We start from the raw sequence: 15,140 nt of genomic DNA on the forward strand, positions 1-15,140 counted from the left end.
GCAGTCTGTGTGTGTGTGTGTGTGTGTGTGTGTGCTCCTCACTAACCTTATGCAGTCTGTGTGTGTGTGCTCCTCACTAACCTCATGCAGTCTGTGTGTGTGTGCTCCTCACTAACCTTATGCAGTCTGTGTGTGTGTGCTCCTCACTAACCTCATGCAGTGTGTGTGTGTGTGCTCCTCACTAACCTTATGCAGTCTGTGTGTGTGTGCTCCTCACTTAACTCATGCAGTCTGTGTGTGTGTGCTCCTCACTAACCTTATGCAGTCTGTGTGTGTGTGCTCCTCACTAACCTTATGCAGTGTGTGTGTGTGTGCTCCTCACTAACCTCATGCAGTGTGTGTGTGTGTGCTCCTCACTAACCTTATGCAGTCTGTGTGTGTGTGCTCCTCACTTAACTCATGCAGTCTGTGTGTGTGTGCTCCTCACTAACCTCATGCAGTCTGTGTGTGTGTGTGCTTCTCACTAACCTCGTGCAGTGTGTGTGTGTGTGCTCTTCTCTAACCTTGTGCAGTGTGTGTGTGTGTGTGTGTGTGTGTGAGTGTGCTTCTCACTAACCTCGTGCCGTGTGTGTGTGTGTGCTTCTCACTAACCTCGTGCAGTCTGTGTGTGTGTGTGCTCCTCACTAACCTTGTGCAGTCTGTGTGTTTATGCTCCTCACTAACCTTGTGCAGTCTGTGTGTGTGTGTGCTTCTCACTAACCTCGTGCAGTCTGTGTGTGTGTGTGCTCCTCACTAACCTTGTGCAGTCTGTGTGTGCTCCATACTAATATTGTGCAGTTTGTGTGTGTGCTCCTCACTAACCTCATGCAGTCTGTGTGTGTGTGCTCCTCACTAACCTTGTGCAGTCTGTGTGTTTATGCTCCTCACTAACCTTGTGCAGTCTGTGTGTGCTCCATACTAATATTGTGCAGTTTGTGTGTGTGCTCCTCACTAACCTCATGCAGTCTGTGTGTGTGTGCTCCTCACTAACCTCATGCAGTGTGTGTGTGTGCTCCTCACTAACCTTGTGCAGTCTGTGTGTGCTCCATACTAATATTGTGCAGTTTGTGTGTGTGCTCCTCACTAACCTCATGCAGTCTGTGTGTGTGTGCTCCTCACTAACCTCATGCAGTGTGTGTGTGTGCTCCTCACTAACCTCATGCAGTGTGTGTGTGTGTGTGCTCCTCACTAACCTTGTGCAGTCTGTGTGTGTGTGCTCCTCACTAACCTTGTGCAGTCTGTGTGTGCTCCATACTAATATTGTGCAGTTTGTGTGTGGGCTCCTCACTAACCTCATGCAGTGTGTGTGTGTGTGTGTGTGTGCTCCTCACTAACCTTGTGCAGTCTGTGTGTGCTCCTTACTAATATTGTGCAGTCTGTGTGTGTGTGCTCCTCTCTAACCTCATGCAGTCTGTGTGTGTGCTCTTCACTAACCGTGTGCAGTCTGTGTGTGTGTGAGGTTAGAGAGGAGCATAAACACACACACAGACTGCATGAGGTTAGTAATAATAAAATGATTATCTTTTTAAACAATAAAAATTCTGGAGTAGACTGTCCCTTTAATGAATTAAGGATATCATTTTTAGACTACGACCCATTAACCTCACACAAGATTTGTCTGTTCCTATCTCATGTAGTGTTTGTTCTCCTTCCTTCTCATAGAATCTGTATATGCTCCTCTCAATCTAATGCAGTTTCTGTTTTGTGTAGTGTGTGTCTAAAATAGTCTCACTTTCTTTCAGGTTCTTGCAGACATAGAGCTGGCTCAGACGCTGCAGGCAGACAAGATTAAGCAGGAACAGGAAACAAAGCTGGAAGAGGTTCCTCATCCATTAGATGTGGATTATCAACTCCTGAAGTGTCATCTCAATCTTGTAGACTCAAAGAGTGAGGAATATAAGGTATCATGCCGGGGGACAAAAAGTTACTCTTACTGTGAAGAGTCATAGACACCCTGAAGTGGGTGGTATTGGTTGAGCACCTGCTGCATTGTATTTAGGGCTCGATTTATCATTCATATTCTCCTAGATTTTCTCCTATTTATTATTCAAAAATGCGCCTAAAATTGGGCACGTTCGACTGTAGAATTCTCCTACTCTGTTCTCACTCTCCTTGGAGAACATGTTCTCCAAAAATGGGTTAAATTAGATCTTTTTAGTCGTATTTCATATAGTTCTCCTCATAATTCACCTACTTACAAATTTATCATTTGTATTCTCCTGTGGAGGACTTAATGTTCTCCTGCAAGTTCCTGCATTAAAGTTCTCCATAGCTACAGTGGAGAACGGCATTAGCAATCTATTCCCTACCAGTTGTAGAAGCAGTTACACAAAAAAGGGCTCTACAAAGTGCAAAAAATATCTATAACAAAGCATAATAATAATGGTTATTGGAGTGCAATAATAATTTATGATGGAGTGAAAAATATATATATAATGGAGTGCCAAAATAATATATAACAGAGCACAAAAATTATATCTATTGGGGCATAAAAATAATATATAAAAATGCGCTAAAATTGAAGCACAAAAACGATGAAAATGTAGATCTTTTTTCTTATATAAAAGTTTGCTGAAGAGGGGCGTTAACAAAGCTACTAGGAAGGCTGTATATTTCTATTGGTTTATATATAAATGGCATGGAGAATAGTTGCTTATTTTTAGTGATAAATAAGGAGAAGATACTAATCCGAATGGAGAAACTTATCATTTTTTCTCCTCAGCTCTCCTTTGGAGAAAAAACTACTTTTTTATGATAAATACAGGCACACATGTGCATCTCTCCATAGGCGAGCTGCGGAGAACTGATAGAACAGAAAGGAGAATTCCCCAAATGATTGATAAATCAAACCCATAGTGAAGCTTCTTTGCAAAAACACCTAAATCCAGTTCCTCAAAGTTTTTAGCAAGCAGCTTTATACATGCCATATGCACATTTTGAAATAAATTTGTTATACCTCATCTGCCACTTATTTGCCCATTCTTTCATTTTATGCAATCCTGTTTCTATTTTTTGTTTTGTTTATAGTTTATTACTTTACCTAATTTTGTACCATCAACGAATATAAGAGTTGGAAGGATACCATGAATATTGGGCGGGTAGAAAGGTGCTGGATGATAAAACAGTAACCAATGAAGAAATGTAACCTTTTTATAACTCATCTATTTACTTAACTGCAGATAATGAAAACATATGTGGATAAAACAGGGCCTACATACAGAAAGCTGGAGATCCTGAATGCATGGTCTGTGGACAGAGAGAATGAGGTAAGTGAAAATGGTTCATTTGTACTAAAAAAGAAGTTAAATAAAGATATTTAAATTGACACTAACAGGATATGCTTTGTAGTGTACAATTAATACCTAGGTATCTATTTCTTATTGGCTGATAGGGACAACTTGCTTGCAATATATTTTAAAACGTTTTCTTTTATATAGAACAGATAAACATTTTGAGTACAATGTCTCTAATACACTGCCCCATAAGAAAATGTGCCTTCCTATACTACACACATTGTGTGCTCAACACTTTAAGTAATGCTATTATAGTGCATTGTTTCTTATTACCCTATGTCTATTTTCTCAGGAGGAGCGCCTCAGTGCGCACAAAAACATAGAGAATCGACGCCTGCTCTGGCATGGCACTAATGTGGCAGTGGTTGCTGCTATACTGAAAAGCGGTTTGCGCATTATGCCACATTCTGGTGGACGTGTGGGAAGAGGAATCTACTTTGCCTCTGAAAACAGTAAATCTGCAGGATATGGTAAGATGGCAGATTGGCACATTGGTGGATGAGTATGGGTGTAGGTCTGTGCATGTTTGTGTTCGTGCAGTTCTGGAAGTTTGTCCATTAGTAGTATGTGGTGGTAGAGAGGTGCAAAATAGTGTAGGTAGGTGCCTGATGTTTGCATGGGTATATATATATATATATACCCACAGTTCAACAGAATTTATGACATAACACACTTTATCTCACTAGATGACTCAAGTTTCTAAATAATATATTGAATATTATAGATACTAGAGCAGCCACATGTAATTTATATCAATCTCTAAAACACACTTTCTTTCATTAAATGAGGAGGGTCCATAGGTGTCCATAACATGTGGGATATATTTTCTGCCACTAGGAGGAGGTCAAGAACCCTCACAAGAGTTTTTTAATCCTACCCACCTCCTCTCACCACCCAGTTTGTTCTTAGCCTCTGAAGTTAACAGCCTGGGAAGTAGTTCCTAAGTTTGATGGAGCTATTTACACCTTAGCCAGACGCACTACTATTCCTATGGAGGATAGTTCTTCATTTAGGGATCTAACAGATCGCAAATCTTGCTTAGGAAATTATTCTCCCAATCGGCTCTTCAGATTAGACCTGCAGTTGCAACCACCTGTAGGGCCGCTGTGGCGTCCTTCGGGTGTTATTCTCTTTCTCAGATGGTTTCTGATCTTCTGATATTACCAACTGCATTAAAGTCCTTAAAGGGACATAAAACAGGTTAGGATAGAGACAAAATATAATAATATGTACTTTAATTACTTACCTGCAAACTTATACTGCAGTGCCTTGCCATTAACCCTTTCTTTTAAGTTTCTGAATTGTAACAGCTCTAACTCCCACCACACAATTCCTTCTATTATTATTATTATTATTATTATTAACAGGTATTTGTAGAGCGCCAACAGATTCTGCAGCGCTATAAACATAGTTGGTATACAGGATAACATTTATAGGGATCAAATGGGTAGAGGGCCCTGTCGAGAGTTGCACTGTTGTAGTCGGTTCTTATATTGAAGACGCCGCCTGGATGAAGACTTCTGCCGGTCCGGATGTCCTCTTCTGCCCGGATATGATGAAGGCTTCTGCCGGTCCGGATGTCCTCTTCTGCCCCATCGGATGAAGACTTCTGGACGGATCGGATGACCACTGGTGCTCGGCTGGGTGAAGACGACTCAAGGTAGGGTGATCTTCAGGGGGTTAGTGTTAGGTTTTTTTAAGGGGGGTTTGGTGGGTTTTAGAGTAGGGGTATGTGGGTGGTGGTGTGTAATGTTGGGGGGTCTTGTATTTTTTTTTTACAGGTAAAAGAGCTGATTACTTTGGGGCAATGCCCCGCAAAAAGCCATTTTAAGGGCTGGTAAAAGAGCTGATTACTTTGTAATTTAGGATAGGGTAGGGCATTTTATTATTTTGGGGGGGGGGTTTATTTTATTAGGGGCTTAGATTAGGTGTAATTAGTTTAAACTTCTTGTAATTTTTTTTATTTTCTGTAATTTAGTGTTTGTTTGTTTTTCTACTATAGTTTAGTTAATTTAATTGTATTTAATTGTAGGTAGTTTAGTTAATTAATTTATTGATAGTGTAATGTTAGGTGTAATTGTAACTTAGGTTAGGATTTATTTTACAGGTAATTTTGTACTTATTTTAACTAGGTAGCTATTAAATAGTTATTAACTATTTAATAGCTATTGTACCTTGTTAAAATAAGTACAAAGTTGCCTGTAAAATAAATATAAATCCTAAAATAACTACAATGTAACTATTAGCTATATTGTAGCTATCTTATGGTTTATTTTATAGGTAAGTATTTCTTTTTAAATAGGAATAATTTATTTAATTATAGTACATTTATTTAGTTTAATTTAAATTATATGTAACTTAGGGGGTGTTGGGGTTAGATTTAGGTTTAGGGCTTAATAACTTTATTATAGTAGCGGCGACGTTGGGGGCAGCAGATTAGGGGTTAATAATTGTAGGTAGGTGGCGGCGACGTTGGGGGGGGCAGATTAGGGTTTAATAAAATGTATTATAGTGTTTGTGAGGCGGGATTGCGGCGGTTTAAGGGTTAATACATTTATTATAGTGGCGGCGATGTCTGGTCGGCAGATTAGGGGTTAATACTTGTAGTTAGGTGGTGGCGACATGGGGGGGCAGATTAAGGGTTAATAAATATAATATAGGTGTCGGCGATGTTAGGGGCAGCAGATTAGGGGTTCATAGGTATAACGTAAGTGGTGGCGATGTCCGGTCGGCAGATTAGGGGTTAAATAATTTTATTTTAGGGTTTGCGATGTGGGGGGGCCTTGGTTTAGGGGTACATAGGTAGTTTATGGGTGTTAGTGTACTTTGTAGCACTGTAGTTAAGAGCTTTATGTTCAGCGTTAGCCCATAAAGCTCTTAACTACTGACTTTTTAGGCGGTAGGAGTCTTATCGGTAGAGGCTGTACCGCTCACTTCTTCCAAGACTCGTAATACCAGCGTTAGGCAAATCCCATTAAAAAGATAGGATACGCAATTGACGTAAGGGGATCTGCGGTAGCCAAAAGTCACGGAATAAAAGTGAGCGGTACACCTTTACCTACCTGACTCTAAATACCAGCGGGCGTTAAAAAGCAGCGTTAGGACCCCTTAAAGCTGCTTTTTGAGGCTAACGCAGAAAAAAGAATTGGCCATAAATCTGTTCCCATCTGTAAGGAACTGATCAAGGTACCGTTTAAACAATTTTTTTTCCCATGTAAATATTATGTATTTTATGGAATTATTTTCACCACTGAATTTGAAAGAGTTTGAATGTTACCACTAAATGACTATAAAAGAGTGGTTTCACACATTTTTTTTTTTTTAATTTATAGCGATAGTTTAAAAAATAACTCTATACATACACATATATATAAATATATATGTATTTGTAACGCATGTATGATTAGTGTATTTATTTTGATATTGTTTCTGTCCCACCAATGTCTGTGTAGTGTATTGAATGTATCTGTACTCCTTTTTTTTTTTTTTTTTTTTTTTTAAATATAATTTTTATTGAAAAATAAATAGCAATACAGTGTATAGGTAACACAGTTAGTTCACAAGCATATACAGAAAACTACTTATTCAACATGACCCTACCATGAGTAGGCAACAGAAATGACTAACAAAGGCTCTTGCCTAGAAACTCTGTACTTCAAAGGTTACGGAATCAACTGTGTAAACAAGTTTTATAGATTAGTATATGAGTAACTGAGTAGAGGCTTGAAAGCGCACGCAAAAGCCAAAAAGAAAAGAAAACTAGGACTATGTTCAAGCAGCGTGCTAATGAGAGAGGAACCTTATGGCAGACTACCGGCCAATGTTGTACATAAAGCGAGAGGGAAAAGGGGCGGGAGGATGAAGAAGGGGAGGTGGGGAGGGGAGGGAGAGAGAAGGGAGGGAGAGAGAGGGAGAGAAAGAGAAAAAAAAGGAAGGGGGTGGGAAGAGGAATATCATGAGATAATCCATGAAAGAGTGTATAATGAATTACTTAATGCCTGACATGACTTGAGGGGTATGGGGAAGGAATACAGCAGGACTCTCCTGCGGGGACTTTCCTGCATGGTGCATAGTGTTATGGGACCTCTTGTCTCCGTTTTAGATCAAAAGTATCAATTTCTCACCCAGAAGGTCCCAGGGCTCCCATATTGAAGCATAAAGGTCTGTTTGTTGGCGAGAGCCATAAACATAGCTTTCCATGGACCGAAAATAGGAAATAAGATGGACATTGGCCTGCCAATTAGGGCAGTCAGGTTTCTTCCAACTCCTAGCAATTGTTAATTTGACAGCCATCATGATAGTTATGAGCAAGATGCGGTTCGGGCGCGGGGATGGGACGCAGACCGGCATGAACCAAAGCCATCTCTGGAGGTAAAGAGCCAGCTAGTCCCAGGCGGCGGCACAGTCTCTCCGTCTTGCACCACAACGGGGCAATTGCGGGACAATTCCACCAAATATGATGAGGGTCGTCTACCCCCTGGCATCCTCTCCAGCAAAGGGGTGAGCTACTTGGAAACATTTTGTGTAATTTGGATGGAACATAATGCCATCTGGTCAGAAGCTTATAAAATAACTTTAAGAGTGTGGTGCAATGAATAGATGATTTTGTATGCAATATCGCATCCGACCATACATCTGAAGGCAGTGTTACACCCCAGTCCTTCTCCCACTCCTCCATGTGCCTTGTTTTAGTCATTTCTGAGGCTTCTAGGAGAATCCAATAGTGAAAAGACAAGGGGGATACATGCTGAGGGTTCGTGGATAGTCTCCCTTACCATGGAGTCAATGGTCTGAGGGGGCCATGCAGAAAACCCCATGATTTAAGTATAGAGGAGAGCAAATCAAACCTAAATTTGGGTTGAATGTCATATTTCTGGGCTAGAACATTCAGCGTAACTTGTCCCTCTCCTGAGATGAAATCTGTTACTTGTAAGGAAGACAGGGCGCGCCGTGCGGCCTGACTAGTAGAGGGGAGGCCGAGTAAAAGACCCAACATTGAGTGGAAAGGTGAGGGATGTGGAGAGACTAACTTATGGTGGCGAATGCGCAGCCAAGAATTTCTGCAATGTAGGACAATCTTATTGTGAATCGGGTATCCCGGGGTACAGTGGGCTGGGATCCAGATCAAGTCCAGAAGCTCTGTATAGGCCGGTATAGAGGCCTGTTCCAGCTCCATCCAGCGGGGGAGAGCCTCCTTTGTGTTCCATTCAGAAATGTGGGTTAATAATGCTGCCTCATAATAGAGTCTAACGTTCGGGAGGCCCAGGCCCCCCCGCCAGGACAGGGCTTTGCAGTAAGGACGCTGCGATACGTGGCCTCTTCCCATTCCATATATATCTATTGATAACCACCTGGAATTTATTCAATAACAAGAGTGGGACTTTTATTGGTAAGCATCTGAAGAGATAAGTCAATTTGGGAAATTGCATCATCTTAACAGCTGCTATTCTCCCAAACCAGGAGATTTCGTCGTACTTCCTAGAACACAGATCTGTCTGGAGTTTGGAGAGGAGAGTGTGGAAGTTCTTCGGTATGACTGTGCCTAACTCATGAGAAAGAAATACTCCAAGGTGTTTCAAGCCTTGTGAGGACCAATGGAAATTATACTTTTTTTTTATTAAGTTTAATTCATGGTCAGGTAGATTTAAGGGATATGCTTCCGTTTTACTCAAATTCAGCTTGTAATAAGAAATACTGCCAAAACTATATAAAAGGTCAAACAGAGCAGGAAGGGATTCAAGTGGCTCAGTGATGAACAGAGTCAGATCGTCCGCGTACAGGGCTAACTTCTGAGGGGTGTCATGTAGGGTTAAACCTTTGACCTGAGTAGAGGCTCGTAGGGCAGCAGCCAGAGGCTCTATACTCAAGGCAAATAGGAGGGGGGAGAGAGGGCACCCCTGCCTTGTGCCATTCGCGATCTGTACGGATTCGGAACAGAATCCCAAACCTCTCACCCATGCCGTGGGGCATGAGTACAATGATTTCACATGTAATCACACCTCACCCTGTCAAACGCTTTTTCTGCGTCCATAGACAGGGCGAGGAGGGGAATCCCCATGTCAGCAACCTCTGTGAAAATATTAAGGAGGTGCCTTGTGTTGTCCGGGCCTTGTCTGTGGGGAATGAAGCCAACCTGGTCTGGGTTGATTAAGTCTGGGAGGAACCTGTTTAGTCTTGTGGCCAGAATTTTGGCATATACTTTTATGTCGACATTAATAAGTGAGATCAGTCTATAGTTTTCACACCTAGTGTGATCCTTACCGTCTTTGGGCAGAGTTATAATGGAAGCTTCAAGAAATTCGGGGCAGAGATTGCCTGCTTTAAAAGTAAAGTTGAAAAATCTGGTTAAGAGAGGCGCAACTGCGGGGCGAACGTCTTGTAGAATAGGGTGGTAAACCCGTCTGGGCCAGATGCTTTGTCTGACTGGAGCGAAGTAATCGCGTGCAGCAGTTCATCCTCAGTTACAGGGCCGGCCATAATTTGGGCGTCCATTTCCGGCATACTTTGGGCGTACTCTGGGAGGGAGAGAGAGAGGAATCAATCTATTTGCTCTATGGGGGCTTTCGTATTTTGTAGGGATGAGTCAAGATTATATAAGTCTGAGTAATAATGTGCAAATGCACTGGCGATATCTTTGGGAGCCTGGACTGTTCCTTTAGGAGTTTGAATCACCGGGATTCGTCGTTGTTGAGTATGAGATCTTAATTTATGGGCTAGGAGCCGATCGGCCTTATTGCCTTTATAATAAAACAGTTGTTTTAGTAACAGAAGGTTCGACTGTACCTTGAGTTCCTCTGCAGCGTTTATACTGGATCTAATGGTAGCAATTTGATCAGCTAACTGTTTTGAGGGGCCATTCTTGTTTGATCTTTCCATAGTCCGTAGCTCAGTATACAACTGGGCCAAGGGTTTGCCAGAAAACTTGCGATTCAGTGATGCTTGTTTCATGAAGTGACCCCTCATGAAAGCTTTCAGGGTGGCCCAAAGCACAGAGTCGTCAGTCACGCTGTTATTGTTGATGCTTAGAAAATCTGAGATGACCCTAGATACTTCAGCACTGGCCGGCCCAGAAATCAGAGATGGATGTAACCTCCAGCAAATGGGCAGAAGCCCATGAGTCTGGGTATCAGACAGCGTGGTGGAGACCATATCATGGTCTGACCAAGGGCAGACCCATATAGAGGGATGAGACAATTTATCCAAGAAAGGGGAACGGCACAGCAAATAGTCTATTCTGGTGTAGCTTAGATGTGGTTTGGAGTAAAAGGTGAAGTCCCTCTCCAAGGGGGACAGACATCGCCAGACATCGTATAGATCGTATTGGTACATTAATGCTCTGAACTGGCTTGAGACCCGTTTGATTGCCGGGTCGAGGGGCTTATGCTTGGGGGATTTCCTATCAAGAATCGGATCCCAGACTAAGTTAAAGTCCCCCCCTATTTATAGTGTACCTCTGCAAAGTTTTTCAACAAGAGGGAGAATCCTTTTGAGGAAGGCCAGCTGGTCAACGTTGGGCGCATATAAAGAGACAAGGGTATACTGAACCCCTTCCAGGGTGCAAATCGCTATCAGAAATCGCCCATCCGGGTCGGACTCCACATGCTGAACCGCAAATGCAATAGACTTGTGAACCATGATGGCAACCCCACTCTTTTTTTTCTAGAGTGAAAGGCGGATATACATATTGTGTACAATTTGGAGTTCTGGAGGAAAGAGGAGCCCTGGGACCAGTGAGTTTTTTGAAGAAAGGCAACTCCAACACCATTTCTGAGTAAGTGGCGAAGGAGAAGACTTCTCTTAGATGGGGAATTTAATCCCTGGGTGTTTAAGGTAGCGAATTTGATGGCCATAATATGAGGGGATGTGGAGGGAGGGAAGAAGAAGAGAAGAAAAAAAAAAAAAGGGAAGAAAAAGAGGGGGGGGGAAGGAAGGAAGATGGGTTAGAGAAAAGGGGAAGCGCGTAAAGAGAAGGGTAGCGGTGTGGGTCGGCGGATGAGCCTGTTATCCGTAAACCAACAAAGGAGTGGAAAAAGAGCTTCCAATACTCAAACTCGGAAATGAAAGAGTTCAAAAATGAAACTAGAACTGAGGTCTGTGATAAACAAAACACAGCCAATATCTGCGTTGTGCTTCACCTAAAGGCGGAGACCAAAGCAGATTCAAAAGTGGGGGGGAGAGTGCCGACAGCACAAAAAGCTAAGAAGCAATAATTTCGACCTACAAGAGACCAAGTGGGCCCAAATGGGCGAACCTAAAATGCAATGCAAAGCATTCACAATAGACAATTATTACAGCAAACAGTTATAAGTAAAACATTATTAAACAGTTTCAATCTGGAGTATAATAACAGGTATGTGAGCGAACAGATGAACATCAACATATGAATGCATGGACCTGACGAAAAAGTGACAAAATAGGCAGGACCTGACATAAAGGGTTGTGAGAGAGAGCATGCTTAAGGCGACTGACTATAAGGAGACTAGAGCTTATGTCCGTCCCTCGTTAAATAATGTAGTATGATAGTTAGGTTTAGCTCAACTCAAGACCTTGAAGACTAATGCCTCGTGTTAATCGTCCCTGAAAATGGAAAACTGTGGAGGGATGGTACCTTAGGATAACCTGCGGTGGAATTTGGATAAAAATTACCTTTAATACTTAAATAAACATTTTCAATTAGGGGTATATCAACAGGTGTGCGAGCGAACAGGTGGACACTAACATATGAAAGCCAGGGCCTACCATAAGAGTAGTAAAATGAGCTGGACCTGCCATAAAAAGGGTTGTGGGAGAGAACATGCTTAAGGCGTCCGAATGTAAGGAGACTAGGGCATATAACATATATCCATCCCTCGCTAAGTAAGGTGATAAGATACTTTAATTTTAATTTGGATAGAATTAACCTTTCAATTTAGCCTAACTTGCTCCCTAGTCAACATAGATGCATAACACAATAACAATACTAACAAAGCACTCCGAGAAGGGGGAGCCAATCTTTGCCGGCTACCCCTCATACCTTACTGTTAAGAGGACATGGTCCGGGATGTGTCCATCTTCCCCTTACACTAGAGGTCTTCAATAAATGCATGACTGTTCAGCTGAAAAAGAAAAGGGTTAGCAATACCTGCAACAGACTTTATTATACAAAATATAAGTTCAGATGTCCCCTTCAGTGTAGTCTGTTTTTTTTTTTTAAAAAGTCCATCAGATATAGAACCAGGGCCTCCTGAATCCAATCAAAGTCCTTACTGATGAGTGGAGGGTGACAGGGATAGAGAAGGAATCATGGGAGAGGATAAAAGTCTGTCATAGAGAAGAAAGTCCCGAAATCTCATACCGGATCACAAGAACGTGGAGGATTCTCTAATGAGGGCATCTGCGAGGATTTTTTATTACCATCCCTGGGGGTAGTTGATTCCAAGGTGGGGCCTCCGCCCTCAAATCCCCAGATATAAGTTTGGATGTTGATGTTGATGAGGCGGGCTTATCCGGTAAGAAATCCCATTTTAAAAGAAGATTTCTGGCCTGTTCTGGAGAAGTGATTATATGTTGGGTGTCATCTTTAGAGACAAACAGTCTGACCGGAAATCCCCACCTGTATTTGATGTCCTTACTCCTAAGGATTCTTGTGAAGTCTCTAAAGGCCTTTCTTTGTTGTAGGGTGTGAGGGGAGAGATCCAGGGAAAATTTGGAGGGTGTTAAATTTTGTGTCCCTGAGGGACCCAGAGTTGACTGCTCTCAGAAACTTCTATCTGAAGGTATAATAATGAAGTCTCACAATCACGTCTCTAGGTTTGTTGTCTGAGATTGCTCTAGGTCTAATTTCTCTGTGTGCCCTATCAATGAGCGACTTCTTTTAGAGGGCCCAGTGCTGCTGTGAATATTTCCTGAAGGTAGTTCTGGAGATCTTTAGGAAGAACGTTTTCAGGTATTCCCCTCAGACGAACATTGTTCCGTCTGGAACGGTCTTCCAGGTCAGCCAACTTAGATTCAAGAGCAGAAATTTGACCAGCAAGGTTTTCAGAGTACGAGACCAGGTTAGTGTGGTCAACTGAGAGGTCCTCTTGTCTCCGCTCCAGCGTGTCAGTGCGTTCACCGATTGTGGCTATGTCTCTCTTTAGTTCTGAGCAGGACTTATCAAATCTCTTACAGATGGAGTCGTGATGAGATGCCAGCATAGTTTTTATCTGGGCCATCAAGTCTTTATTGGCATTAGCTATGTCTGCTAAGCTAGCTGGTTGGGAGGCAGCGTTGGGGACTTTCCCAGAGCATGGGTCGGAATGGCAGGTAGAGTCTGACAAGTGCGCTGGCTCCCTCTGGGACTGTTGGAAATGTTCTTTCATCGTTCTCTTAGGGCCTGCGGGGCCTTTTGATTTTCTTCTGTGGACCTGGGACATGACTTTTTCCCCCTTCGGCGATTGTGGGAGGTTCTAGGTTGGGGAGAAGACACCTCCAGCGTGAGTCACGGAAGATGATTTAGAAAGAAATGATTCCTTTAAGTTGCTGTAGGTTGGTTAAGGTTCGCCCCTGGGCCCCTGGCCTAACACATACTCACACCTAGACTGCCATAGGGGCGAACTAGGCTATTGTGCCCCACAGGAGGCAGATTTGTTTTTTCTTGTATCTGGAATATCAGCAGTCAGGTCGCTAGGGAGACCGTCTATGCCCTTTTGCAATAGTGTCCTGGGCGAGTCAAGCTTGTGGATGGTCTAATTCTCAGCACACTCTCCCCGGGGAAGCTGCCTTCACAAGGCGATCTTGGGAAGGGAAAGTGGGATATGACCTACCGTCCTGTGGGGCGGCAGGAAAAGGGGGGGAGAGTGTGTGTCACTGGGCCTAAAACCCAGCAAAACAAAGGTGGCGTTGGTTGGGGCAAAGAGGCAGCAGTGAGCTGTGTGACTGAGGCAAATTACACGATGAGGCTCAAACTGCTAACAATGGTGCAGCTGTAAAATGATTTTGATAATGTTCATGCAGCTATTAAGTTACACTAATAAGTGGTGCGTGGCATCCGTTAGTTAAAAGTGGAGATGGTGCACAAGCTTAATAACTCTCCGCTCTGTGTCCAAGCCGCAGGGGAGCAAAGGCTGGTGCAGCTGCAGAATATTATAACAATTACATAATAGTGAAACCAAGCTGTGAAATTGTGTTTTGGAATTGTCCACAGGAATGAGATCCCAGGAGCATTAAAGAAACAGAAAGTACTGCTGGGTGGGTGTCAATCACAGTTTACTGTGCAAAAGAGATCACCCAGAGCAGCACATTTAATCCAGTTACTGTTAAGACGTGTTCTGTGCAAGTTCAGGTGTGGTGTAGTGTATCAGCTGGTTGCTGTTTTTAGCCCTCCTTGGTCTTTACTCCCTGAGCATCCAAATGGGGAGAATAGATACTGGTGAAGTATATCCAGATTAGGCTGAGATGTGCCCAGTGTCACTGTGGTGTAGCATAAACAGGATTCCCTTTATGGTGAGATACAGGGCCTACGGGTTTAACAAATATCGCCTATATGAGGAGCAGTGATGAAAAAAAGTTTCAGTGTTCCCAGGCAGCCCACTAATTGAATTCAGATGCTCTGATTTCACCTCCACTGATTTGGGGAGAACATATATATATAGATACTTTTGTGTAGCTCACCTAACTGGAGACTCCTCAGGCCCTTAGGATAACCAGCTGGGTGTCAAGCTTTACAATTGGCCCTTCTTCTTTAAGACCGCAAACTCTGATGGCGGCCTTCTCCCTGCAGTGTCAATATGGCCGCGGTTCGCGCCAAAAGGCCCCAGGGTAAGTACACAGGCCTCCGTTTATCCTCCTCCCGGTCTGAGAGATCCACTGGCTACCCCCTAACACCTCTCTTTGTGCCTCTGCAAGCAG

At 42.9% G+C, this 15,140-nt stretch overlaps 1 protein-coding gene across 1 annotated transcript in view; it reads left to right on the forward strand.

The window, feature by feature from the left end:
* Nucleotides 1-15,140, forward strand: part of PARP3 (poly(ADP-ribose) polymerase family member 3) — a 43,851-nt gene that overhangs the window by 19,228 nt on the left and 9,483 nt on the right. The window contains exons 7-9 of the mRNA XM_053721118.1: nt 1,722-1,880; nt 3,159-3,245; nt 3,565-3,742. Coding sequence (XP_053577093.1) covers nt 1,722-1,880; nt 3,159-3,245; nt 3,565-3,742 — 424 coding nt within the window. The remainder of the gene's footprint in view (nt 1-1,721; nt 1,881-3,158; nt 3,246-3,564; nt 3,743-15,140) is intronic.

Source organism: Bombina bombina, chromosome 7 (assembly GCF_027579735.1).
Source record: "Bombina bombina isolate aBomBom1 chromosome 7, aBomBom1.pri, whole genome shotgun sequence".
Taxonomy (NCBI): Eukaryota; Metazoa; Chordata; class Amphibia; order Anura; family Bombinatoridae; genus Bombina; species Bombina bombina.